Source organism: Maniola jurtina, chromosome 5 (genome assembly GCF_905333055.1).
Source record: "Maniola jurtina chromosome 5, ilManJurt1.1, whole genome shotgun sequence".
Classification (NCBI taxonomy): Eukaryota; Metazoa; Arthropoda; class Insecta; order Lepidoptera; family Nymphalidae; genus Maniola; species Maniola jurtina.
Genome location: NC_060033.1, coordinates 10,169,137 through 10,196,964, shown reverse-complemented (window position 1 = coordinate 10,196,964; position 27,828 = coordinate 10,169,137). Strand labels below are relative to the sequence as shown.

The 27,828-nt window shown below is 34.3% G+C and overlaps 1 protein-coding gene across 4 annotated transcripts in view; it reads right to left on the bottom strand.

The window, feature by feature from the left end:
* Window positions 1–2,018: 2,018 nt before the first annotated feature.
* The window catches only part of LOC123865651 (eyes absent homolog 2), a 48,116-nt gene continuing 22,306 nt past the window's right edge, over window positions 2,019–27,828 (bottom strand). For all 4 annotated transcript variants that reach the window (XM_045906840.1, XM_045906839.1, XM_045906842.1 and 1 more), the window contains 13 exons: window positions 19,924–19,961; window positions 13,221–13,558; window positions 12,544–12,658; window positions 10,880–10,984; window positions 10,143–10,290; window positions 9,337–9,490; window positions 7,989–8,088; window positions 7,582–7,753; window positions 7,143–7,232; window positions 6,426–6,637; window positions 5,586–5,708; window positions 4,968–5,089; window positions 2,019–4,031 (listed from right to left, as the gene is read on the bottom strand). In XM_045906840.1, coding sequence (XP_045762796.1) covers window positions 3,850–4,031; window positions 4,968–5,089; window positions 5,586–5,708; window positions 6,426–6,637; window positions 7,143–7,232; window positions 7,582–7,753; window positions 7,989–8,088; window positions 9,337–9,490; window positions 10,143–10,290; window positions 10,880–10,984; window positions 12,544–12,658; window positions 13,221–13,558; window positions 19,924–19,961 — 1,899 coding nt within the window. In that variant the 3' untranslated portion in view covers window positions 2,019–3,849. The remainder of the gene's footprint in view (window positions 4,032–4,967; window positions 5,090–5,585; window positions 5,709–6,425; window positions 6,638–7,142; window positions 7,233–7,581; window positions 7,754–7,988; window positions 8,089–9,336; window positions 9,491–10,142; window positions 10,291–10,879; window positions 10,985–12,543; window positions 12,659–13,220; window positions 13,559–19,923; window positions 19,962–27,828) is intronic.

Genomic DNA, 27,828 nt, shown 5'->3' with positions numbered 1-27,828 from the left:
GCTAAGTCGAAGTACGGTGTATAGATCTCAGCCCAAGATTTTACGTGACGTAACTTTGATGATTCCTATGTGGCCGTAATTACACCTGTAAGTTTTACTCACGTAAGTTAGTTTACGTAATTAATTGGCAGCAACACTAGGGTTAATCACTTTATAAGTGTTTATATTAGTTTTGTCGTAAGTTAATCATGTAAGCTACTTACGTGAGTAAAACTTCCAAATGTAATTGCGGCTAAGGTAAAATATGTCTTTGTAGCTGAAAAAGTTTTTACTTTATAGGTATATTATCAAAGCCTGTGTCAAGGGTGCGTTTCCACTGAAGCGTCGTACTTATTCAATAGACATATCAGGTTATTATTAGGTACATAACGTGGTAATAATTACGTCATGTTTCTATAATCTGATTGGTAGAAAAAACAAATCTCCGCTCAGCTCTTGAGGTGCGTTTTCAATGAAGAGGACCGGATAAAATTATCACGTTATCTAAGGCCGTATCTCAGCCTAAGATTTTACGTGACGTAAGTTTGATGATTCCTATATGGCCGCAATCACACCTGTAAGTTTTACTCACGTAAATAGCTAAAGTAATTAATTGACAACTTTACTAAGGTAAATGACATGAATTTTCATTAGTAACGTCGTAAGTTAATCATGTATTGCTACTTATGTGAGTAAAACTTACAAGTGTATTTACGGTCTAACAATAACCTGATTGGTCTTTTGAACACGTTCACTGTTCAACTCTGTTCACTTTGGAAAAGATAAAGTAAAACAATCACAAATAATCGTCAAATAATATATTTTTATTTACATCTCGATTAATCATAACTTTCGAATCAAATTTTATATCACTAGCATATTAGCTATATTTCTTTTAAATCTAATATTTGAACTGTATTTACATTTTTTCGAATTTTCCTATTTATAAAAGTATTGCTATTTCGTGTAGAATTTAGACGTAACTGTATATCAAATAGTTTTCAATACAAAACGTACATAAAAAAAAATTAATTACATTTAAAAAATTAATAATACAGTATGCATTAACAGCGACATGTAAAACAAAGTTGTACAGATTTTAAATTATCAAAAATAAAATGTGCGAATAATTTCAGTAGCTACTTAGTTATTTACATACCGATTTCATCAACTCCTTCCGTCTACTTGCTGCGCAGATACAGTTACACAGGATGTAAGAAAATATTAAAAAATTTACCAACAATGTGAAAAACAAATGTTTTTAAACCTTTCAACTGTCTATGTATATTGTATAGTCAATTTTGTTAGTTTGCTTAAAAGGCAAATAAATCGCAGAAACGGAGAAACGCGTAAGCGACGCATTTTGCCTGGCGCTTTAGATTTTCTGGAGTTTTGACTCGTATCATGATTTCATTGTAAGTTCACGGAGGCTCCCAGTTATAAGGTCGTATATGGATCTCGTATAGTTCGCCGTTTTACGCATTTCAGAAAGAATACTAGTTTTACTTTTAAGTAAACTAAGGGAAACTAAAGTATATAATTAAACATTTATTTACATGTTATAACCAAACACTGTTTCACAGATTATCAAACTTTTCAATAGTTAAAAAATAGAAACGATCGATTGATTTAATCACACCTGTTACCTCGCAAATGACTTGGCAGCTAGGTTACATTTTTGGTCTTTACAATGCGATAACATCTCCAGACTCAACACAGATATATTGTTTACATAGATATATACTATCTACATTGCGCGCTAGTCAGGCGTGCCAACCAAAATGGTGATTATTTCTGTGCCGATTTGATGACCCCATTAGCATACCGGGAATTAAAATTGACACTGTGTCAAATGGTCCTTGTGTTGAAAGATCACTAGCATTTAGTTCGAGTACGCTCACTGCTGCTATCAGCGCCAAAATGCATATCGAGTTGCTTCAAAAACTCAGCAATTGCTTGCCTAGCATAATACTATGTAAATATTATTATATCTATGTATTATATATCTGTGTAACATCAATTACTTTATTTACTGCTTAAAGAAGATATACCACACTATACAAAGGTTTCTTATAACTGAGTTTCATTTTACGCCTGACATAAATATTAAAAAATATCAAAAAGCATTACCTAATAATAGTGTTTTAGCGTAGAATAACGTTTTATCTAAAAATATTGCAGTATATTGTCAGCTATTTGGCAGTAAATATTTAGCTAAATTTAAATTAATATAAAATCAACTTAAGCATTGATACAAAATGGAACTTTTTTTAATATGAGAGGTTATTCTATAATTGTACGAAAATATTGAGTCGCTAGTTACTTACCAAAATAATACATTTTACAAGCGCCCGCGATAAATGCCATGTTTATAGTGGTGTTAATGTGACTTAGTTAGAAAATAAAGACACGTTATTTATTGATAAATTATATTATATTCACAATGAGATAACAAACGTTTAGTTTTTGGTTATAATACATATAATAATAAACATAAGCCCCGATGGCATTTAACGCACGCGTCAATAGTACATAAATTACCACCCTCACCGAATAACGGCGTAATCGGAAAAAGTAAAACCAGGAGTTCAAAAAACCGTACAATTAGTTGGTATACACATTATTTTTATAAATTTGTTAATAAATAAAGCAATAAAGTTTATGTATACATAACTACATATATAACTTTAGCCAGCTGTAATTACCAAAGGAGGTATCTTACTTTTAAGTTTTTTGTGATATTTTTACGATTACGCTTTTATTCGGTTGGGGCGTCTAATTCATTTAAATCAGTGATTTCAACAAACGAGAAATATACCTGATCTGTGTTTAGAATGCTAAATTGCGCAGTATAAAAACCATAAAACACAAACACATTTGTTACGATAGTATTTATAAGTTTTACGCCGAAATGAAAATATTCAAAATATTACTGTTTTAAGGTTCAAATTGATTAGATCAATTTCACCAGTTAACGTCACAAGGGCAAACTTTTCTTGTCTTTCCCATGTTAATTTTTCTTTACTAAAAATAAACATAATCTGTACATTGTATAGAATATATAAAAACTTACGTAGTAGGAATGGAATTAGGATAATCCTAACGTATTTTTTATTTACTATGATCGAATAAATATTTACAAAAAAAGATCTAGAAACGTTCGCCTTCGTAAGTTTTGAGCTGAGTTTGAGCTTAGCACTAAATCATAAGTTCTCGACACAGAGACATCTGAAAGCTCAAAAACTTAACATTACGAATACAAAACTGTACTTAATAAAGCTCCCTATGACTATGCCATTACTGATATGATTTTATCGTGATTGAAATAAAAATTCGCATTTAGAAATACCAGTATAGTTTGACCCGCATTTATGGTCAAGTTACAGACAGAAGTAATACCAAAATCATCGCGTCGCATAGGTATAAGTTTTCAAGTTCGATAAATATTTCGTAGAATATTTTCATAAGAACTTTTTATTGATCTCTAAAAAAATATTTCAGTTGATAACTAAATAAATATTAATTTTTATAATAAAAAATAAAATGCGTAATTCAGGTTACGGTTTTCTGTTACACTGCATTTACACATTCGCCGTCGAAACGTGACACCGCTCGCCGTTAACGTCAAAGACATGTCGCACGACATTGCATGGATGCAAGACGAATGTATGAACAGGGTAACTCGCGTTCCAACTTGTCCTTTTTAGAAAATGTGTAAACACACCTTTATGATTTTCAATTATTTTACATATGTACTGACGTTTCCTACTAGTTCAAGCTTCAGTTTTTCAAAAAGGAGGTGTTTACTACCTGTAATTTTTTTCTACAATTTCAATACAAGGAGAACCAAAGTATGAAAGTAGCAGCAAATCATAAGAAGCCCATGTCTAGCGCGTTGTATAGCGCGGCGATGTCCGAATGCCCGGATATCCTCCAGAAGGGGTAGTTTTTCTTCTTAGCCGCATCCTCTTCGTCCGGCCCGTCGCCGATCGCTACGTATGTACACCGATCGCCGAACCGTTGCTTGATCTTTTCAAAACACGTTTCTTTACCTGAAATATTAAATTATTTGTCTTCAAATCTTCCATTCAAAAACAGAAGTAGTGATATCCTTCTCACAATGTTCTCTGGTTTCCAAAAAAGGTTGGAGACTGGAGCATAATCTAGTAACTACTTCTTTTTCGATTTGTTTGATGTTAAATATTATCAGAATGAGACTAGAAAAGCTTTTTATTCAAATAAACATTTGTAAAGTGCTTTTGAATCACCAAGGGAATCACTGGTTCAGATACCCTGACATATTATTTTACAGACATAGCAGGCGTAGATTTCCTTCGAGAATTAAAAAGACATCAATTAAATTAAATTAAATCAAAACAAAATTAAATAAATATAAAACTTAAATTAAATTAACAGTACATTAAACAGTTTTAGTTAGTTTAGCATCTGGATTAGACTTGCAACGAATAGTATATTCGGCAGTATACCGAATACCGAATATTCGGCGAGGCCCCTGACCGAATAGCCGAATATTCGCCAAAAGTATTCGGCTGGATTTTTTATTAAATTGGATTAAATTATGTACCTGTTTTATGTACCAATGACTACTTAATAAATGATTATAAAAGAAATGAGAACCTTACCCTTCTAAATTTTGATTACCACAATAATTATTCAAATACATAGAATCCTCCATTTTTCCAATTCAGAAGATGATTATGTACCTGTGTTATGCACCAATGACTACTTAAATGATTATAACAGAAATGAAAATATGAATATATACGTAATCAATCGATTTTAATTTTTCATTTTAACAATTATTTCTCTATGACAAAATATATTATTTAAGTATTCGGTATTCGGCCGAATAATATGTAGATATTCGGTATCCGGCCGAATATAATAAAACCAGCCGAATACGCCGAATACCGAATAGTAACCGAATATTCGTTGCAAGTCTAATCTGGATAAAACTCAAAATTAACCTGTTTTTGTAGCGGAATAGATGTTTTCAATAGGAAACACTCCGCCGAGGCCAAACAGCAGCACTTTGGCGAGCGCCGGCACTAGCTGAGTGTTCGTTACTAGCACATTCACGCAGTTTTCCCTGCAAAACAAATAGTTTTTTGTGCAACAAGAGAACAAAGTTCGTTTGAGTTTGAACAAGGATGATGACAACTAGTCAAATCAGCGACTTTTTATCAAATGTCCAAACGTTCGCTTAGTAAAGGAGTTTGTATAAAATACATAGTGACGTCATAAACATTTGACGTAATTTGACGTACTTTTTTAGTTAAATTGATAATTTAATATAGTTAGCAAACTCAAAACTAACAGTGGACGTGGATTTTACGAATTTTGGAAGACCCATGAATCCTAAGAAATAATTTACTTTGGACATATGCGTCATCCCAATAAGGATTCTATAACTGAATCACAAGCGTAGCTAGTGATCTCAAGTTAGAATCTTAAGCAAAATGAAGGATTCAAAGGCACATGAAACAAAAGCAACAAAGGCGCGCTTTTCAAGCTGATGAGGGAAAAAAGAATATTTCCTAATACCAAATAAATATGGTAAATATGGATTCTTAAACACTAATTACCTTGAGTTGATCATGTTGAGACATTTGCAAGCCAGAGTCAGCCAGTTGTCCGTTGCCTGTTCCAGCTCTGCCCGCAATTGTAACCACTGCTCTCTTTTTGCTGGCCCCAATAGACCTCCGACACTGTAAGAAAAAGTAGACAAGGGTTGATACGCCGTTGATTTCAAATTAAAATTCAACAGCGTAATCAATCAATCATTTAATCAAAATCAATGTAAGGTAGAGGCAGGGAAGATCATCATCAACCAATCGCCGGCCCATTGCTGAGCCTGGATCTCGTCTCAGAATGAGAAGGGTTTAGCTCATAGTATCTCGCTGGCCAAGTGATTTTCGCTGTTTTGGCGCTGATAGCAGCAGATGTGCGCGCACTCTGAACTAAAGTTAGTGACACACATTTCTGTCAACACAAGGACCATTTGTCACAGTGTCAATTTTTATTTCCGGTACGCTCGCTTCAAATCGGCACTGATTACTGGCAAACTGATTACCCTTCCGGCGTCAGTTTTCCCTTCCACCTATAATATGGGTACTTTCAAGTCAAGAGTGAATAGGCAACTTCTAGGCAAGCGCGCTCCATCTTAGGCTGCATCATCACTTGCTAGCAGGTCTGATTGCAGCCAAGCGCTAGTCTATATAATTTAAAAAAAAAAAAAAAAACTGTCATTTTGTATGGCACACTATGAACAGCGTGTACATATGTTCATTTCAGTGATTGTCATCCAAACCACACACATCTGCAAAATTGAAACTCAATAGGACCATTGGATTTGGGAAAGGCTGTAAAATGACTTAAATTTTTAGACAGAAGGACAACACACTTTTAAAATGAACTAAACTTACCTATTTCTATAATTATTGTAGGTATCCTTAATTTTTCTGTATCTAAAAGCTAGTTTCCTCATCCAGTCAACTCCGCCGCGGACACCAGGCGCGCAGAGGCCGGTGTTAGGCGCGGCGCCTGCGTGGAAGCCATCTGAGGCGAAGTTGTACGCGGAAAGGTCTTGGCCGTTGTCATCTGCTGCTACTGCGTCTATGTGCTCCTGGTCACAATCCTGGAAATAAAGGATTCACTTTATCATCATCCTCACAGGATCATCACTAGACGCTCACAACTTCGTTTGTGGTAATTCAGTGGGAACCCTTTAATTTTTCCGGAATAAAAAAGTCTATGTCTGTCTTCAGGATGCAAGCTATCTCTATACCAAATAAATGATGTCCGCAACTTTGTGCAGGTGGATTTAGAGCATAAAAATTCCTGTGGGAACTCTTTGATTTTCCAGAAAAAGTAGCCTATGTCTGGCCTAAGCTAACTGTACTGTACCAAATTATGTCAAATCGGTTAAATGGGCAGGCTGTGATAATGGAGCATATGGGCACACTTTCGCGTTTATAATATTGATACGGTTGTCAGCCTGCAAATGTCCACAGTTAAACTGTACAATACTGCATTTAAGCTTACTGATGCTTACTGATGAAAACTGACTTCATAGTCAAAAGGCTATAGGCCTGTGACGTTGATAGTCAATTAGCCATGAAGGAAGGAAAAACCATTCTCACCTCAACATCATTGAAGAAGAAATGCATATCACATAAACTGTATATTAGTTCCTCCATTCTAAAACCTAATTGCACTATTTGCTGTGTATCCTGAAACAATAGATTTTTTCAGTTAAGAGTAATAAAAAATAACCATTTTATTCTACAAGCTATAGCTAGATACAATATAAAATCATTATCTCAATTCACACCACCATGTTTACTACTACTACTGACAATGAATCTCGTCTCAAAAGCCTGAGAATTCTCCTAATGTTCTCAAAGGTATGTGAAGTCTGAAAATCTGCACTTGGTCAGCTTGGTGGGCTATGGCCTACACCTTTCCCAATATAGATTAGATTATTGTTATCACCTGCAACTATGCGCACCACCAAACCACTATGCCTTAGTTATTCTGCACACTTTAGTCTTTAATCAGTGCATCTATTGTAATCCTTACCTTATTATATTTAGTTGCATATGTGCCCGTAAGCAGTGTATGGAAGATGATGATAGTTTCATCTAGATCCCATATAAATACTCTGTCTGTCGCTGGTTCGGGAACATGTTGTGCCGGTGACGAAGATGTGTTGCGTCGACCGCGCCCTCGCGACCGGCTTGCTGTGCTTTCCCTGAAAAGAATGGAAAGCATGTTTGCAGTTGACACATGGTAGAAATTACGGGTATCATCTAGTTGCCAATACATTTGTGCCCAGATGGGGCATGGGTGCTGGCACTGTCTAGCTAAGTAATTTATTTAATACTTTACTGCACAACACTGAAAAACCATGTAACAGAAGCTTTCTCAATAATAAGTGTAACATGCAAAATAATACTTGGCATATTTCAATTTGTCAGTAATCTTACCCAGAATTTTCTCTACATCTCCGACTAGCAGCATGTACTTCATTTTTGATTGGGGATAGGGGAGTGTCAGGTAAAGTTGGCAACATTGACGAGGGAGACTCTGTAACAAAAGATTTAACTCATTTCAATTTAAACTAAAGAATAAATGATGAAAACCAGTATAATTATTGTCCTTCTCAACAGTGATGGTCTACTTTGGGTAGTTATAAGTTTGATATTTAAAGTGATTTGTTTTTGCTGCAGTTGTTGGATGTGAACTAATGTAATAAAAAGACCAATACACATTTTAATCTCTGGTCTCTATAATCATTAACAAAATACTTAATATAGTAGGTTAGAAAGACTATGCGAATACTTATTTATTTTTTGGGTCAAGTAGTAGTTAAATTCATGCCCCTCGGGAAGGGCAAAGGTCGTAGACCAATTTTTTGGGTCAAACTTTTTCAGGTAGTCGGCCATAGGTTATGTTGATCAGACTAACTAATATTGTTTCTACACGTAAATTACCGTTATCACTCTCGGAGTCCGGCCAGTAATCCGAATTATCATCATAATTTCCTTGTAAATTATCATTTTCACTGTCTTCTCGTCTGATACGCTTGCTAGGATGCAAGCTTTGGTTTTCTTTATCCATACTACAAACACTATCGCAATAGATCTTTACAGAACGAAATGTTTTTCATCAAATTATAATAGTTACAATCTTTAATAAGTTTCCTAGCCTATTTACAAACAGTTATTATTTATCAGTATCAGCAACAAGTCATCACGGTAAACAAAGATACGTCAAATCAATTTGACTCAAATTTGACTTTGACAACCAAGTTGGCAACATTACCAAAATAATGTCACTTTGATTAAAATTGAGATGCGTTCAAGTTAAAATTGATTTAAATGCGGTGTACAGTTAAGGTGGGTAACATTAGAGTCACGTGGTAGCATTGAAAGAAAAATTAAAAAATATTTTCCTCAAACTACATTTATAGGACACTGACGTAACTAGTAATCTTAGAGAGAGGCTAAACAATAAACATCAATCTCTAAACTAATAGGTTTAAGTATAAGAAAGACTAGGTATCCTTTTCAAAATGTTTCATGAGGATATTTTATTTAAACATATAATCAATTAAATTAAAAAATCTTTACATTTGGGACAATAATTATTACGGTTGAGGAAAAAATTGTACGATAAAATTTATATAAACATAATATTTTTGTATGTATAAACAAATATTAAAAATTTACCCGCAATTTTTTTTTTTTTTTTTTTAAAGATTATATTGTGTTCACAAAAACAAACTTGCTATTAACATTAAAAACATATAACTACCATTAAATACGTACTCACCTGATAACGTGCCTCCTAGATGGTATGAAGTATGGCCAGCACTTCCACTGCTACTGGGTGAGCTTACATAGGGCGAGTAACTAGGGGTGGCGTAGTAACCGCCATATTGTGCTACACTATGGTCCGCGTAACCGGTCGCGTAACTACTGTAGTCCTGCAGAATAATTATTAAAACTATTTTTAACATGGCAACGACGTAGGAAGGTTAGACTATAGATTTTATTAAAATAGTACCTACTGTTTTCGTCTATCCCTTACGTACAAGTAAAACACACATACACACACATTCTTATTTAATGTTTTAACTTATTCACATAAATTGTAAATTTTTAAGAGAAAATCTGTAACTGGCGATATTTGTGTAATTAAATTTATTAGAATAATTTCGCTGTAAATGAAATTTATTAGAATAATTTCGCTGTAGATTTTCATGTAATAAATAAATTTAAAAATAAATAAAAAAAACTCTGATAGATAACTACATCTTGACTGAGTGCTTCAGGCTAGGTCATTGTTTAATTGAGATGATTTTCATAAAATTATCTCCATACGGTATTACGCGGATAAAGAAGTATCATTTCACCCAAAAACAGCCGAAGGCACACTCATATTATTATTATCATTATGGGCAAAAATATGCGGTGCCCAGCCAATGAAGTAAGCTTCAACTTACATTGCTATATTCGTTCGTATATTCATTCGTATTTCAACTAACTAACTGAGGTAACTCCCAATCCCGAATATTGGAGTGATGAGTCAACATCTGATTACGAACTATAGTAGGTTATATAAATGAAGTTAAGTACCTGTTGACTGTTTGGGAAGGATTGCGTCAATCCACCGTTGTACGAAGGGTAGGCGTATGGTGAAGGTTGCGTGGCGAAATTGCCTGGCACGGTACCCATGCTGCCTACACCATAGCTAAGATACGTCGGCGTCGCTTTGCACGACGACCTGGAAATAAAAATTTTTTTTTTTTGATCTATCTTATTAAAAAAAAAATAGTAGGCATTTAAGACTCCGTACACCGTTGTTGCCCAGCACTATCATCCGCGTCGGCTAGTTGGGAGATCAACGTAATAGGTGACTAGTGATAGAAGTTTAGAATCGTGCTAGTTCCACTGAGGGTTGAAAGGATGAGGGAGAGATGTCAATAAAAATATTCACTATCACTTCTGATAGTAAATATTTTTATTGACATCGGTTAAAACTTCAAAATTAAAAAATCTAATGCAAAGAGGGTAGGACGGAAGACCAAATTATTCATTCAAGACTTTTAAGTTTTTTCATTGGGCTGGGTACGCTAGAAGACTGACTCGCTTCATTCTCTTTTCATTCAGCTTTACCTACTCGATGTTCGGTATAGATTATGTCAATAATTATAAGAATAAATAACATTATAAGATATAATATAATAGTATGTAGGTACAGTCAGCAACAAAGCTAGGTGTGCACCCGTCCATAATCGCCTTGTACTGGAGAGTGCAAAACTGCAAACCTTGATTTGTTGCTGACTGTACCTACATATAATGCAGCTTTCTACCTGTTATTAGAGTTGTGCGCTGGCGGGTACGCGGCGTAGGGTTGGTTATACAGAGTCGAGCTGACGTACGATGATGCCGTGCCGCCGCCTCCATACTGTTGCATACTGGGGAATTAGATGCTTTCTTATACAAAGCTTAAATATTAACTTATTCTTTTTATTCTTTTCTTTACTTTATGCAGCATTAACTAACTACCTATTACAAGATACATATTTTTTGCATGAATAATAATAAAACAATCCAAAATTTTCGAATTTTGAGTTAATGACACAGCAGAATCCAAAGAGCCCATATGTGACTTGTATAAAACTCATATTCATATCGGCAAAAATGACAGAGTTATACCACAAAATGTTGTTGTCATTGGTTGGTTCTTGGTGCCGTTTTTCTTCAACAGTCTACGATTACCAAAAAGTTCCTGTAGTTCTGGATTGATTTTAAATAATATATTGTTTTCGAGTCCAAGCACCTATACCTAAGGCCCTGTTTTAACAAGATTCTGAGGAATGCCTCTAGAGCATCTACTAAGCTGGTTCGGAATGCCTTTCCTACCAAGAAAATCTGCGGTTACTCTCTTCAAAGATTTGATATCTATACAATATTTAAAGGGAAACCAGTGATATTTTTATTTTCACCAAATTATGGTTAATACTTATTATCGAGTGGTTCTGGTCCACTTGCAGGTACACTATTCAAATGAAACATAACGATATTACTATTCAACCGAAACATGCAAACCGTTAGAGAAGTGTTTGTCATGTTGGTAGATTAATTCAATATGTCAAGTCAAATCATTTATTCAAATTGGGTAGGTGCTATTGTACACTTTTTCATTGTTAATTGTTGAATTTGTAAGATTAATGGTGATAATAATTAATTATTAAAAAGTAAACGTAAAACGAGTGTTCCAAACGCACGCAGGTCTGAGAAGAGCCCACAACAAATGTCCAAAATGTACGCAATGAATATTTAAATAGCACCTAAAATATTATTTTTAAATAGTACCTACTATCCTAAGTGTCATTTTATTATGTTACGTAGATCTCTATAAATGCAAATGTTTCGTTCAGTTTTTGAAGTAATCAACGTAGGTATTAAGGTAATTACACTGTTCTAAATTAAACCATTATTTTCGATAAAGCTTCTTTTTAGGCTTCACTCAAATCCTATAACGTTCGTTAACCTCTTTTATTATTGGATCATTGCGGTAAAAATCAATTAAGGCTGGTTCAATAGGAAATTTAAATCTTATTAGGCCTCACCTACAAATCTATGACAAAAATGATTTATTGAACTCTGTACGTTTCCCTATTTAGCTATTTAATTAAGTAATGCCCAAAATTATTAGGAACTGACAATTTTAAGAACAAGGTTTGTTAAATTTTAACCCAATAATCTAAACATGGAAGACACTTTATCTGACTATGACATCAATTTTGACAACTGTTCATACAAAAATTAGAGAAGAATTAGATATGATATGAATTTCATAATAATAGTTGAGGATGAATGTAGTGAGAAGTACTTAGGTACGGTAGGCCTCAGAATTCGAGACGAAATCCCGCGAAACTATTGCATCAAAAACTGGTAGCACTTATGACTTATTTCTATAAGCACGCCACACACACACACCCTGATCATAAAGGTGCTAGTGGGATCTTACCTATTATAATACTGGTAGGGCAGTGTGGACTGGTCGTAAGGCAACGTTTCACCGTATAACGCCACGTCTGCTTCGCAAAGCCCCGGGCTCCGCACTTCACTCTTAACACCACCTCCTAAAATAAATGACAGTAAAAATAACTTATCATCTTACTTATCATTTTCCTTGTCCTCACTTGATGTGCTGCATACGCAAATAACATAAAGAGATACTGTTATAAAAAACCAGTCAAATGCGGGTTAGACTCGCGCACCGAGGGTTCCGTAATCGGGTATTTGTTCGACATTTTGCACGGTAAATGAAATACTATTATGCATAAAAATAAATTAAAATCTGTTTAAAATGTACATGTAAAGCCAGTTAATTTCATACCCCATTTGGTATAGTTATCTTACTTTGAGAATAGAAAATACTTACTAATTATATTATTTGTCATCAACACACTTAAATTTTTTTTTGTTATGTAACCACAAATTCACGGTTTTCGGGTGTTTTCTTTACGTGTGTTATAAAACCAACCTACCTGCCAAATTTCATGATTCTAGGTCAACGGAAAGTACCCTATAGGGGCTATAGGTTTTTTTGACAGACAGGCAGAAAGACAGACAACGAAGTGATCCTATAAGGGTTCTTTTTCCTTTTGAAGTACGGAACCCTAAAAAATGAAGTTTTCTTACCCGTGCTATCCTCATTCATCAACCAAGCAACTGCTGACGATGATGTTGTAGAGCACAATCCACCAGTCGACGTCAGGGGTAAAGCCAGGCCGGCTAGGGAAGAGCTCGTCACGCATCCGTTTGATAAACTGCAGCTTTCTACTTCTGAGCTGGGTAAGCCTAGATTGTCTACAGGCGTCAGACTTAACGCAGAATTCGTGGAAGTATTTGTATTTTGAAACAAGGTTGTAGCCCCTGATACTAAAAGAGCTGGCAATGTGGCATCCTGCAGCAATGAAGGCGGAGAGTCAGACGTTGATTCCGATTCGCACGGACTTGTGTTGACTTCGCCTGATAACCTTTAAACAAGAGAAAATAACAAATCAAAAGAGCGGTCCATTCTAAAAGCAGTTATCGGTAAAGCTGCCTAAACTAAACACCCTCAGTTTAACACAGCATTGGAAAATAAAAAATCCATTAACCAGCGCCGTTGTTTACCAAGACGAATCTTTTTATAAACAATCACTTATCCTAAATGTCTTAATTTCGGAAGGAGGCGGAAAGAAGGCAAACAAACAACTTTTAAAGCGTTTGTAAAAAACGTTATGACGTACCTACTATCGCTACGAAATATGTCTCTATTTAAACCTTTTATAGAGCTATGTTTCGTGATACTAATAAAAAAGATCGTACCAATTAAGATACGATTTCCAACTGTAAATCATAGGTTGTTTATTTTAAATTATAAACCATAAAAACTAATCACCAAAATCAAATAGCAGATGCCTCTATAGCAGACCCCTCCATATCTCATTATGATGTACTGACTGGATTTATCTAACAAAATGTTTACACGTGTTCTGATTAATTTAGCTTGTTATCAACGCCTGTGAACGTGCTCGCGCCATTTAATCAACTCCCTTTCTGTCACACACGACAGCTGGATATGACGTCATGAAGTCAGGAAGTGAAGTGGGATGGCGATGAGTGGAATTCCGCACTTGTTCACATACAAAATGATAAAGTGCTATTACAATTAATTAATCATAATGTTATTTCTTCACGACATCCTAATTGTATATATAATATTTCATATTTTTAATGATTCTGTTCAACATCATCCTAAATCGTAAAATTTCGATCAATTATAATTTTTAAGCCATCGCCGCACCTAAATATGACTGTGTAATAATTAACATAATCAAATTAATATAATTTATGCAAATGTATACTAATAGCTCGATATGACAACTTTTTTTTACTAAATACCAACAGTTTTATTGCGGTTCAAATATTAGTTTTATTGCAAATTACGAGCATGATTAATAGCCATCAATTATTCATTTGACTTCATTGTCATTAAAATGCGGCGACATAATTATTAAATAATATGTATTATAGTTTTAACAACGATTATATTGGAGCTCTTGTGAGGAGGAAATAAGCTGTCCCTTGGTGAATAACACAATGCGTTGCGTAGTTATTTATAACATATTAATCAGATGGCCAAGAGTTCGAACACCATGGTCTTTGTCTAGAAAAAAGAACCCTTGTTTATATTAGTTCGCGCCTTTTTCAAGTGTCACTTTGCTTTTTGCCGCCACTTCAAGAGTTGCCTTCAAACAACACTATCGTATATCAAAAGAACGCTCCAGAGCGGAATCGCCGTTAATGTTGGCAGCATTGTCACTATCCTTTTAATTGAAAGCTTTTTTTAATGTTTCGGCTCTTTTCACCGACTCTTTTTACTTGCAGTAGTCATCGTAAAACTGTTTTTAAATTGTCTAACAAAAGACTTCAAAGGTTTCGATACTTGGCCGGCCTAGAGTAAAGAATAACAATCCATATGGTGTGATGACTTAGTTGTCACATTTTTAGTTTTATGCTCTTCGGTCTGAATTTTTATGTTTGTTTAACACACCTTTGCCTCAATATTATGACGTAAAACTTAATAACATGAAAGTGTATGTCTTACTTATACCTAACTTATAATACGAGCATCGTAATTCGTAATAAGCACAATAAACCTATGTAATTTACGTAATTAAGAAGTACTTATGTAAAAATTAAATAGTTATGATATACTCTGTTTTAGTTAATATAAGGTAATTTTGTATAAATAAAAAATCATGATATCTTTACAACAGACTTCATTTGAGACTATTATTCTAACTAATCCAATACACGCACATCACACCACATCACATGCAAGGAAAACAATAAGCTCTTTCACTGCCCTCTGACAAGGGCATAATGCCCGGCACACTCCGACCGTTAAGAAAAAATAATAAGAGCATATTGTTGGCCGATGACTGTATAGTCGAGGGTTCTGTAGCAAATGTAAATAAGTACTTACACAATTACTAATAAACTTCAGACATGATATAGATGTCGTCAAAGAACACTATTTTTTGACAATGTCTTACTAATAATCTAAAATTTTAATTAATTACGCAAATATTTATTACTTTTGTATAAAAAATTGAGACAGCCTAATAAAACAATCAAGGTAAGTTACCAATGCTAATACGTATGATCGAATCAGAATTATGCATAAGTATGTATACAGGGTGGTCAAAAAGTCGTGGATCAAACGCAATAGGGAGATAAAGGAGGTTATTTCCAGCAAAAAAAAAAATATATTTACATTTATTTAAATTTAAATTTAAATTTATATTCTTTCTATTTACGTTGTTGGAATAAGGAAGGATGATTAGTGTGAAAGAGAGGCATAGTTCTTCTTTATCCTTTTGTTTCCTAGAAAAGATGAACTACTTGCAAGACGGGCGTTCTGGGTAGTTCTGGCACGTGGTGGTAGTGAAGAGTTTCTGTTCTTTTCACAAATTTTAAGTGTGACAAGCACAGTGATGTTTCTAGCATTCCAACGTACAAAAAACTAGCAGTTTAACTAGCAGCATGATAATCTTCAAAATTATTTTGAATTAAACTAATCTACTGAAATTTGCACCTTGATATGAAAAAACGATTATAATACCAGAATTACGAAACAAAGAGTAATGTGTTATACCTCATTTGAATTGGCATTAAATCAGCAAATTTTTCTGATACAGAGTCACTTTTCCGTAGTACATTTTTTTTTCACAGTGCACTTTTAAAGTGACATTAAATTTTTGGTAACGCTTTAGAAGTTTTGGAAAAAAATTAATTGCTCTTGTAAGGTAGCCAGAGACTCAATAGAAGGTTTGTAGTGCTGATACATTATCTAGTAATGACACAACATCGTTTGTTTTGTTGTTTTTTATCACATTTTTTTTATTAGTCTAATTGTAAGAGACTTTGGTATTTTGTTAAAAAACCCAAAAATATTCATAACTCTTAGGGCAATTTAAATAAGGCCATGCTGTAAAGAATTTTTTGCTGAAAATGACCTCCTCTATCTCCCTATTGCGTTTGATCCACGAATTTTTGACCACTCTGTATACGAAATTCAATATGACGTCATGTGAAGTTTTAATTTAAAAAGTTATGGATCCCTAAACTGGACCCTTTTATAACCGACATTTGGCTTCCACGTGTCAACCATTCGGGTCGGACTTTGAGTTTCTATTAATTGCATATTTTTTGTACAATGTAAAACGACGAATGGCTATTTTAAACAAAACATTTGGAATTCCGAATGAAGGGTTAAAACAACGTTTTAACTGAATAAACTATTTATTAGTTATTTATATAAAATTCCAATAAATGTCTGATATAATAATTACCTACTATGAATGGAACAATAGTGTATCAGTAGAATAATCATAAATGTATAGGATAAAAATGATAATTTTATAACACCAAGCACTTACATTTTTTACAACTAAAAAACTTGTCATAGATCCCGAGGATATAAATAAAATAAAAATAGACTGCACTGAACATCTAACATCGCGTCATACGATATCTTAAATCCTGTCTGTCAAAACGTAAAAAAATTATAACACGCAACGGAACGGAATTGCGTAAAAAATGATTTATTATTATACACACAAACATCTTACTGCCGTTTTAAATAAATAGCTTTTGAATCCTTAAAAATTTGTGGAACGTCGTGTTAACCACTAATTAACCCAACAAATGTGTCATCTAAATTGGAATGCAGTTCGTTAAATGCCAAGAACTATTTTTCTTTTCTTTATCGTTTTGTAATTTTAAATTTATTGTCTTTCGGTGCATTCTTCTATAATGTTAAATATATGATATTAATTCATCTTTTACCAGTTACTTAATCCATAAGTAGGTATAGCATTATAAAAGAACATCATTCATTCATGTGATAATAACTAATTGGTAACACTCATCGTCATCACTACCAATATTATAAATGCGAAAGTGTGCTTGTTTGTTCTTCAAGCCACAACAGGTCCACGGCTGGACATGAGATTTGGATGGATATGGAGAGTGATGATCATATAGGCAGTGGCGTGCACAAGGTTTAAAGCCAGGGTAGGCATTTAGGTATGAACTTGTTTTCAGGAAAATAAGTGTTGATTTATTACAACTAGGGTAGGCAGTACTTTTATACCTATATGAGCTGCACGCCACTGCATATAGGTATACTACTTTTTATTCCGGAAAATGAAAGAGTTCCCAAGGGATTTTTAAAAACCTAAAGCCACGCGGATTAAGTCGCAGGGAACATCTAGTCATCATCAATATTAGTAAAAAATGGCTTAGGTATTTGTATGTTGATAAAATGTGACGTCGCGTCATCAATAAAATCGAGTCAGATTTGCGTTCCGAACTCGGATATTTTTTTCGACATTTCGCACGATAAAACAAAAATTATTATGCATAAAAATCTGTTTTAGAATGTACAGGTGAAGCCCTTTTCGTATAGTATCCCTCTTGGTATAGTAATCGTACTTTGAAAATTGAAAATACTTATTTATTTGTTCATGAACACATTTGAATATATTTTTTTGTGATGAAACTACAAATTCACGGTTTTCTGATTTTTTCCTTTACTATGAGACCTAATTTCATGATTCTAGATCAACGGGAAATACCTTATAGGTTTTCTCGACAGACACGACAGACGGACAGACAAACGACGAAGTGATGCTGCAAGGGTTCCTTTTTCCTTTTGAGGTACGGAACCCTAAAAGACTGGTATTTAATAAAGTTCAGATTAGTGATAGACCAAAATCGCAAAACATCTTCAAAATGAGTTCCTAAATCGACACGCTGCTGTAACACAAAACCCATTGTGGATTTGAATCACTTCCTTTGATCGAGGCGTGATAATTTGTGAAGCTCTTGATAAAGGGAGTGTCTCATTCGGGAATTTACTAAGTAGCTCTTTTCACGGCAATTGTGTATCGACAATACGGGGATTACATGGAGATTAAGGACCCTTTTTATTGTGATTGAGGCTGTGGACTATTTTGGAGCAAAGTTTTATTTTGAACCGATAAATCTGAAATGTGAAGTACGTGAACTACTTATAGTCACAGCATATCTAATATTTATATTTAGAAGTGTTAAAACTATTATTTCTATTAGATTGTTTCTCTACATATTATTATTTATTTACCATTCTAATGTTCTTTTTGTAAATATTTTGTGATAACTTTAGTGTCAGTAATTTTTAAAAAGCCGTCGCTACCTACTCTAAAAAATCCAAAATATGCTATTAAATAAAAAATTTGAAAAGCGTACAATGGAATCTTATTTCGGTAAATAACGGTAATGAGGATGTAAATGTATACTTAGTTTATTTTTTCAAAACAAGTTATTCTCGAAATAAACACATTTATTTTATAAGCCATAATATTATTATTATAACAATACTCGTTTTAAATCCTCGCTATAATTTCGTAATGGAGCTCAGTCAAACACATTTAAACTGAATGCAGCTATAAAATAAGGCGCGAAACGACGCGAGCAACTGACAATCAAAATTGCCAACATTACGGACATGCAAATGTAGAGAAATAATAAAATTTAAACTTGGAACGAGTGTTCGACAATCGCCACAAAAATAAGATGCACATTGGAAATATAATACTAAAAATAAAATAATAATATTATGTAAGTACTTAAGTATCTTTGTTTGTTCCATATGCTTTCCGTTAATTAATCAATCATCCGATTGCGTTAAAACTGTGTACAATTGTTATAGGGCTTGCGGGAAGGTTTTTGACATAAATTAATAGGTAGGTACCTAGCGGCCATCAAAGTTGCTTAGTGGTTGAGACATCGGTATCATTGGCATCGGCTTCCTATTGGGGGGGTCAGCGGTTTTTTCACCTCTAAGTAATTATTTTCCTGAGTAATGAGCGTTTTAAGAAGGTTTTAAGCAATTAGGGAAACATCGTTAGCAAATCTGCATGCCTGAGAGTTCTCAATAATGTTCTCAAAGGTGTGTGAAGTCTGCCAATTCACACTTGACCAGCGTGGTAGACTATTGCCAAACCCTTCTCATTCTGAGAGAAGACCCGTGCTCAGTAGTTAGCCGGCGATGGGTTGATGCTGACCATCAATTTGATTATGCATACTTTGATTTGATTATACATAATAGGTACATTTTTGTATTTTTGGGAATAAAAACAGAATCTTTTTATGCGAAATTAACTTATTACCTAAGTACCTAAGTATTTTGTGAAGAAAGATAAGGAAGGGTAGGGTAGGCTCAGAATCGGCGGAGGTAAATACATCTTAAATCCTTCTATTCAGATTTTAGGTAGCTAGAATAGATACTAAGTACCTAGGTACTTACCGCACATCAGTGCCCGCGTCCGGCCGGGATCGCTTTGCCTGTAACAAAAAAAAAAATAAGATTTAACTCGGGGTGATTAAAAATAAGAATTTATTGCACCAAAGCATTTCGTGCGACTAAAAGTTTTGACTCTCGAACCCGAGGGAAAAGAGGGCAAAAAACCTATATAATCGTAAAACTGTGATACTACAATGCATGACCGTAACTCTTTTTGCTGCAACAATTGCATTATAGCCAATGATAGTTTTATATCAATGTTGTGCCCCAAGTCTAGTGCGGAACTGGGAACAGGAAATCTATCTTGACTCTTGTTGATATGCAGTTAGAAGTAAATATAGTATCTAAACTGTAGGTGGTAGGCGGAGCGATTACATTCGGAAAGGGGCTGGCATTGTACATATCTAGGTACCTACTTTTAAATTTAAAAAGAAAAACCATTACAATAATTGAGGAGCTGGCAAACAAATCGGTATAAGTAATTACACTTATGATCAGAATACTTTTTTCTTTGATCCGGCCATTTTTGGCCCATTTCCTGGACTGAAAACAAATCTGATATCATATTCAAGCAAAAAGGCATGCCTAAAATTGTATCTACTGAAATAATTGAGCTCAAAGTTCATGATTTCGATCAGAATACAATCTCAAACAAAATACCCTAAAACTGTGCTAATATCGAGTGGAAAGTTCGTGATTTTGATCGAAACGGTATTTAGGTAAATAATTACAATAAACAATTACAGGTACACAACAACAGTAGTAATTACACAACAACGGTAGTAATTACACAACAATTACTGTAATAATTATTACAGTAAACTTTCAACAGTAAATATTTAGTTTTGGCTCATCCTGTAAAATTTTATTTCATGCAATTACACCGTTTTGTTCGCCAGTTCCTTAATTTTATTTAGGTAATTGATAAGAAATATGTGCGTACACAATTCCTACCACCTCAATAAATACACGGACCTTAGGAAGAATTAACTCTCAATAGATTCTCTAATAACGGGTCTTAACTCTAAACTCTAATCATTCAGATTCCCAAATAAAATTAATTTCTTACAAGTTAACGATTAACGGTTTACATATTCAACTCTTTTAACCTACGACAGATTTAAGATAAAATTCGAATATAAATAATAAAACTTCTAAATGTCTACCTCAGATCAAGATTAGGGTAACAACATTAATAAAATCAAGCTGAATTTATTTAACAACCGAGAGGGCGCCACCGAGTCTCTTGATAAACGAATTACTAAAAATGGTTAAAGAAACATTAATCTTATACATACTGTTTTAGAAATCATTTTAGAGTAACCGTTTGCTCAATAGCATTTTTAAAGATCATTTGTAGGGCCTTCACGTCTTTTCGAGCCAGTTTTGAGCTATGAAACCGTACTTTGGGGCTGACGTCGGTCGCCGAAAAAAATCACCAGCGAACGCTCTTTAAACCTTCTACTTTAATTGACGACATAAACGACTAACAAGTTTTAATTAACTTTTAATTACTAATTTTCAAATAGTATTCGATCTGAATAGTAAGTAATAGGTAGGTTCCTATTGTTAATAGACCTCTGTTTGTGACACATTTATGTCATATTGAGGAACTCTTTATAGTCATGATTGATGCTCAGCTTGCACTATGGCTCTACCCCAAGGTAGAGTCATAGTGCATAGTGCGGAGCCGACTCCGAAATAAAACCTTTAAGAATTGGTCTCCAAAGCCTATTATGTACATTATTTTTATTTGCGATTGTTTTAGTTGCATTGGCCTATTTTAATTTTGTTTACAACGACTAACGGGCCTTTAATTAAACTCTCAATTACTAACCTTCAATTAATAGCGTTCGATCTGAATACGTATCTATAGTTAATAGACCTCTGTCAGAGTGAACTACCTCTTGTTAGTGACGCATTTATTAATAGATATTTCTTGATTGAATCGTTCATTTTGACGTAGGCAAGGATGCCGTTTATTGATTCTTAATAAAAGACGTAGAGTCGTCATTGATGATTGAGGAAATAAGGACATCAATTATTTCAACGTCACTGCATATTCAGTCTATTACTTAACCTAACTACCTACAGTTATTACTTATTATTAATAGGTAGGTACATATTGTATGTTAACTTCCAAAAATGAGTTAATAATATCTATTAAATAATCATTTGTTTCTTTTTTACTACAGAACTTTATTATTGCTGCCAGATTGTTCATATATTCACTCTATATTTTATTATTTAGAAATGTTAATATTGTAAATATTGTAAAAGATTACTCGTTAGTAAACCTTTACTTGTGCTATAAGAGCTACCTACCTGCCAAATTTCATGATTCTAAGTCAACAAGAAGTACCTACCCTATAGGTTTTCTTGACAGATACGACGGACGGACGGTCGGGTGGACGGACAGACAGACAACAAAGTGATCCAATAAGGGTTCCGTTTTTCCTTTTGAAGTACGGAACCTTAGAAATCCCGAGGGATCACCGGGATTAAGGAATACAATTCTTAACAGCATCAGGGTTGAGGAGTTGGGTCCTCGAGGTCAACGACAAAGTTTTTACTTGGTACAGATACCTTCAATATCAATCAATTCATTACTGACAGTTTCTAAATCCCACCAGTTTTGGTAACCCTAAAAAGTGTTAAAAATCTTTGTGAACACGATAAACTAAACTAAGATTAATAAAGCGAGTTTGTTCGCACACAATAGTTAAACCTAGATACGACTAAACGAAGTTTAGGTACTAAGACAACATAACTCCAAGGAGATGTCCTGTGAGAAAACGTAAATCACGCTCGCATAACGCGCGAGGTGTGAGGCCGGCCGATCTTGAGATAGTGGGTTTAATTTATACGTTTTACGCGGCGACAACGCGCGCTTCGTGATCATTTGTTACACAGGCTGCTCCATACATTCCGTTTAAATTTTATGGACCGAGGTCATGTTCAACTTTGACAATCGAAAAGTAAATTCGACATTGTATTTTTCATCGATTCCTTGTAATCTGAATTTTATGTAAATAAAATTTTCTGTTGGCTGCATAAAGGGCTGTACTTACGTATATTTATGAAAAAGGCATAAAAGGGTATATAATTTTAATCTTCACCTACTATACATATAAAGCGTAAGACAGAGATGAATGGACCTCTCTCTGCGTAATTATTCCTCAAGCCCTTACACTCGAGAAGTTTATGAACAAAACGGTGAAAAATGTAACAAATTTTTACAGGAAGAGCTAAAAACAAAATGAAAGCTGTTGAAACTATATTTTTATTCTTATTCATTATTGTGCTTTTGTGGAGCTAAATAAACTTTTACTTGACTATTTTATTTTATTTATTTATTTAAACTATAGTAATTATACCGTTTTGATTGAAATCACGAACTATGGACTCAATTAGCGCAGTTTTAGGCTTGTTTGCTTGGAAACACCTGACTTCATGTTTGTATTGTGATCAAAATCATGAACATTGGACACAATTTCAAAACAGTTTTAAGCCGTTTTGCTTGAAAAAAGTTCAGTTATGTATTTCATTGGATCGTTTTGATCCAATGAATTCCATCTAGATTAAATAAAAAAAGAATTTGATTCAGAAGTGTACTTACACCTTTTTGTTCGCTAGCTCCTGACTTTATGTTAGAAATTTTCTGGGGATGATATAATATTGGAAGGGCTCCCAGATTTTTCTGCAGTAATCAAGTACTTAAAAGCTTGTGCAACACAAGTTTACTAGTATTAATTGGTAAAGTTTAGAATTAAATAATTTTATCTTTTCCTGAGGATATTTATCTAATAACCTAAGTATCTATATCCATACTAATATTATAAATGCAAAAGTGCGTTTATCTGTATCTGCTAGCTTTTCACAATAACACAGATAGCTTGCGTGGCAACATACCACTTTTTGTCGCGGAAAATCAAAGAGTTCCCACGTGATGTTTGAAAAACCTAAAATCACGTGGAGGAAGACGCGGGCATCATCTAGTTATACTTAGTATGTTATAAAAAACAGTCCCTATCAATATGATTGATTTAAAACACCATCAGATTGTGTCCCTCGATGACACTTACATAAAACACGCCAAGGGTCATAAAAGAAAATATTAAATCCAATTAATCTTGGAGCAGCCTGTAACCTAAACAAACCACGGACAAAACTGTTATTTATTTATACGTAATTCGTTTATTGTTTTATCTCATTTTATTTACGATTTGGGACTCCTCGTCTCGTCCCGTCGCGCTCCCGACTCCTCGAGAAATAAATTTTCAAATTTATCGTCCGCCATATTTATGTTCGGTTATCGTTGATAATTCGAAAGATACAGTACGTATTGGTGTTATTAATTCGATGGGTGTATGGATTGTATGGTATTTCTAATCGTGTGAAATGTCAGTTTTAATAGTGATTTATTTAATGGCACCCTTCACGAAGGACAGACTTTTTTTAGAGCATTCAGAGTTCATGATTGTATGAAAATGTGGTTTTTCTTCAGCGTTCCATATAATATTTGTTGAATTCTTTATAAAACATACATAATTATTGTGGGTTTTTTTTTCACAACAATCGTTTTAACGATCTATGTATATCATCATTAAAAAAGTATATTGTTTGTATAAGGATATCGACGGATAGACAAATATGCAAAGTAATTTTAAAAGTGACGTACATATTTACCTAATGGCACCCTTTGCGAAGGACCAGTTTTTTAAAGTTTGTAAAGAGCATGAACATGTGTTTCTTCTTTAGCATTTAATATATTTAAGTATCTAGTATTTTTTAGTTCTATAAAAAATATTTTTATTTTGGATTTTCACAACATTACATTTTATGATTAAAGTACATCACTTAAAAAAAGTTTGTAGTTTGTGTAAGGATATCGACTGATAAACAAAATAATGTGTCTTAGGTCGTTTTGGAATTCGGTCGAATATGTTAACAATTTAAGGAGTACCTACTATCAAGAGAGACATCTCGCCCGATAAATCGCCCCGTGCGCGGCTATCAACTTGTACAAATTTGTTTTTATTGGTGTTATCTCTGGGTGGCTTTGTGTATCGATGCTTTAGGTTTTTTTTTAAAATTTGTACATTGTTTTTACCGGGTATAGGAATTTCTTTCTCGGACGTTAAACTGTGACGATGGTAGTTAACTGTAAGGGCCGACGCCTACCTATACTCACGGAGTGTAGTGGAGCAAAATTTTTGATAACGACTAAAAACTAAACTCAGCTTTAAGTTGTGCCAGATCCTTTTTTCCACGCACATGCAAACTGTGGAATCAGCTCCCATCGGCGGTGTTTCCACTAGATTACAACATGGGGTTATTCAAGGGGCGGACCAACAAATTCCTGAAAGGCCGGCAACGCATCCGCGGTACCTCTGGTGTTGCAAAATGTTCATGGGCAGCGGTAATTACTTATAACACCAGGTGACCTGCCTGCTCGTTTGCTCGCTATTTTTTTTTAAAAAAGGAACCGGTTGAGCTTTCAGTTGCCTCAAGTCAAGATGGTGTAATTTGAAAAGAGCAACTGCCGAGTTTCTTGCCACGTCTTCTCAGTAAAATCTGTAGATACTCCAAACCGGTGGTGGAGTCAGAGACGTAGGTAGCATAAGAGACATTAGTTGTCCTATATTATGAAGTAATTTTTTTAAAGATTGAATGTTTCATGCAGTTCCTTGTACCTACTGACAATTGTACACCGCCACGCGTGCGTTCTATGTGACGTAATCAAGACCTTCGGAACTCTGCTTTTGGTGCAAATCCGGAGTTTCGAAACATTACCTACTCACAGGTTCGTTTCTAAAATTTTCATGAACATAACCGGAGTTTTGAATTTCAGATTTTAAAAAGTCGAGCTTTGTCAGTGGTGCCTTGGTGGTGCCGGTTAGGTAGGTCCTACTGTGAGTCTTCATTGAATAAAGTGCTCATTATGACATTGGGTCAATTTAATCGATGAAAAACATAAAAAATTAAAAAAGAAAATCTTACTTATTACCTATTATTTTAATATTGCTAACTTTATGACGCCCGCGATGTTTTCCCGTCCCGTGGGAACTCTTTGATTTTCTGGGTACCTAGGTATTACACTCTCCAGCCCGGCTAGCATGGGCACTGGGCAGTAGATAAAAATTATATCCCCGATTATATCCACTGATTTCTATGACATCAGTGGATATAATCATTCAAAATCACGTCGATTCGTTGCTCCGTTGCGACGTGATCGAAGGACAATTTACAACAAACAAACACACTTTCGTATTTTATGGGTAGTGATGGAATAGTATTACTTACTTGCTTCTTAAATCACAACAGACAAGTTTATTATTATTGAAGGTACCTTAGATAAGGGTACACCATTTTTATTCGCACTTGACCTCGTTATATTTAATCTGTAATCCCGCATTCCAAAATCAAATAATCAAGTGTCGTTTGTCTGAAAACTAACTCTACGCGATCATAACCGCCTGGTATCGAGTGGCTAACGACGCACTGTCCCGTAGGTACGCTAGCGACACCACAGACGTATTACGACTTTTTAATGGCCTTTAAAGATTAACGTATGAATGGGTAACATGAGATCTGACGCCGTTCAACTTGGAAAACATAAACAGTTTGTCCGCACTTACGTATGTTTGTGTGTATCCGGATGATAAAATTCGGTATTACTTACGATGAACTATCAACAACCGCCCTACACAACAACTAATATTGTCAGTTGTTACACAAAAATAATTACCCATTCTATCTATACCTTTATTAGGTCTTTACATTTTATTAATTACTAGAGGATGCCCGCGACTTCATCCGCGTGGATTTGGATTTTTATAGATCTCGTGGGATCTCTTTGATTTTCCGGGATAAAAAGTATGTTCGTCCCCGGGATATAAGCTAACCCTGTACCAAATTTCGCCAGAATAGGTTTCACTGTTGAGCCGTAAAAAGGTAGCAGACAGATAGACAGATAGACAGACAGACATACAGACAGACAGACAGATATACAGACACACTTTCGCATTTATAATATTAGTATGGATGGATAGTATGGATTATTACTAGCTGCCCGGAAGTTCGTCCGTGTGATTAGATTTTTAAAAATCCCGTGGGAACTCTTTGATTTTCCGGGATAGAATAGAATAGACATGTCAATTTACGAGACGCAAGCTACTTACCTCTGTACCTTTCATATAAATCGGTTAAACGGATGGACCTTAGGGAATTCTTTCATTTTTTGGGATAAAAAGTAGCTGCATCCATTCCAGCCCGGTTAGCATGGGCAGTAGATAAAAATTATATCCCCGATTATATCCACTGATTTCTATGACATCAGTGGATATAATCGGGGGATATAATTTTTATCTACTGCCCATGCTAGCCGGGCTGAGATGTAATAAGCTAAGTCTGTACCAAACATCAAAATCGATTTAACTGTTAAGCCGTGAAATGCTAGCTAATATTATTATATTATGACTATAATATGGAAGTATGGATGAGAATAGCGAGAGAGTAATTTAATATTAATAAAAAGCATTGCATGCTCATTTAAGGTCCATGCGATTTACATTATTTTACCATGCAGTGCACAATCGTGTAAAATTGTTATTATTAAAAAATATTCAGTTTTAATTCTTATAGTGCAAAGAAAAGCTTTTAAGATAATCTTATTTAGATTATTATCTTAAAAGCTTTTTTTGTAAAAAGAAGGAAAATGGTGACCGATAGCTATATCTATTTTCAACGTAGGTTTTATAGACCTCAATGTTGTACTTTCTATGCAAATAATGTATATGTAGATATGTATGTATTATTTTTATAGTTCAATCCGACATCAGTATGAAAGTACTATTTAGGTACCTACTCCATAAATTCACATACATGAAAATATGCACCTACTTA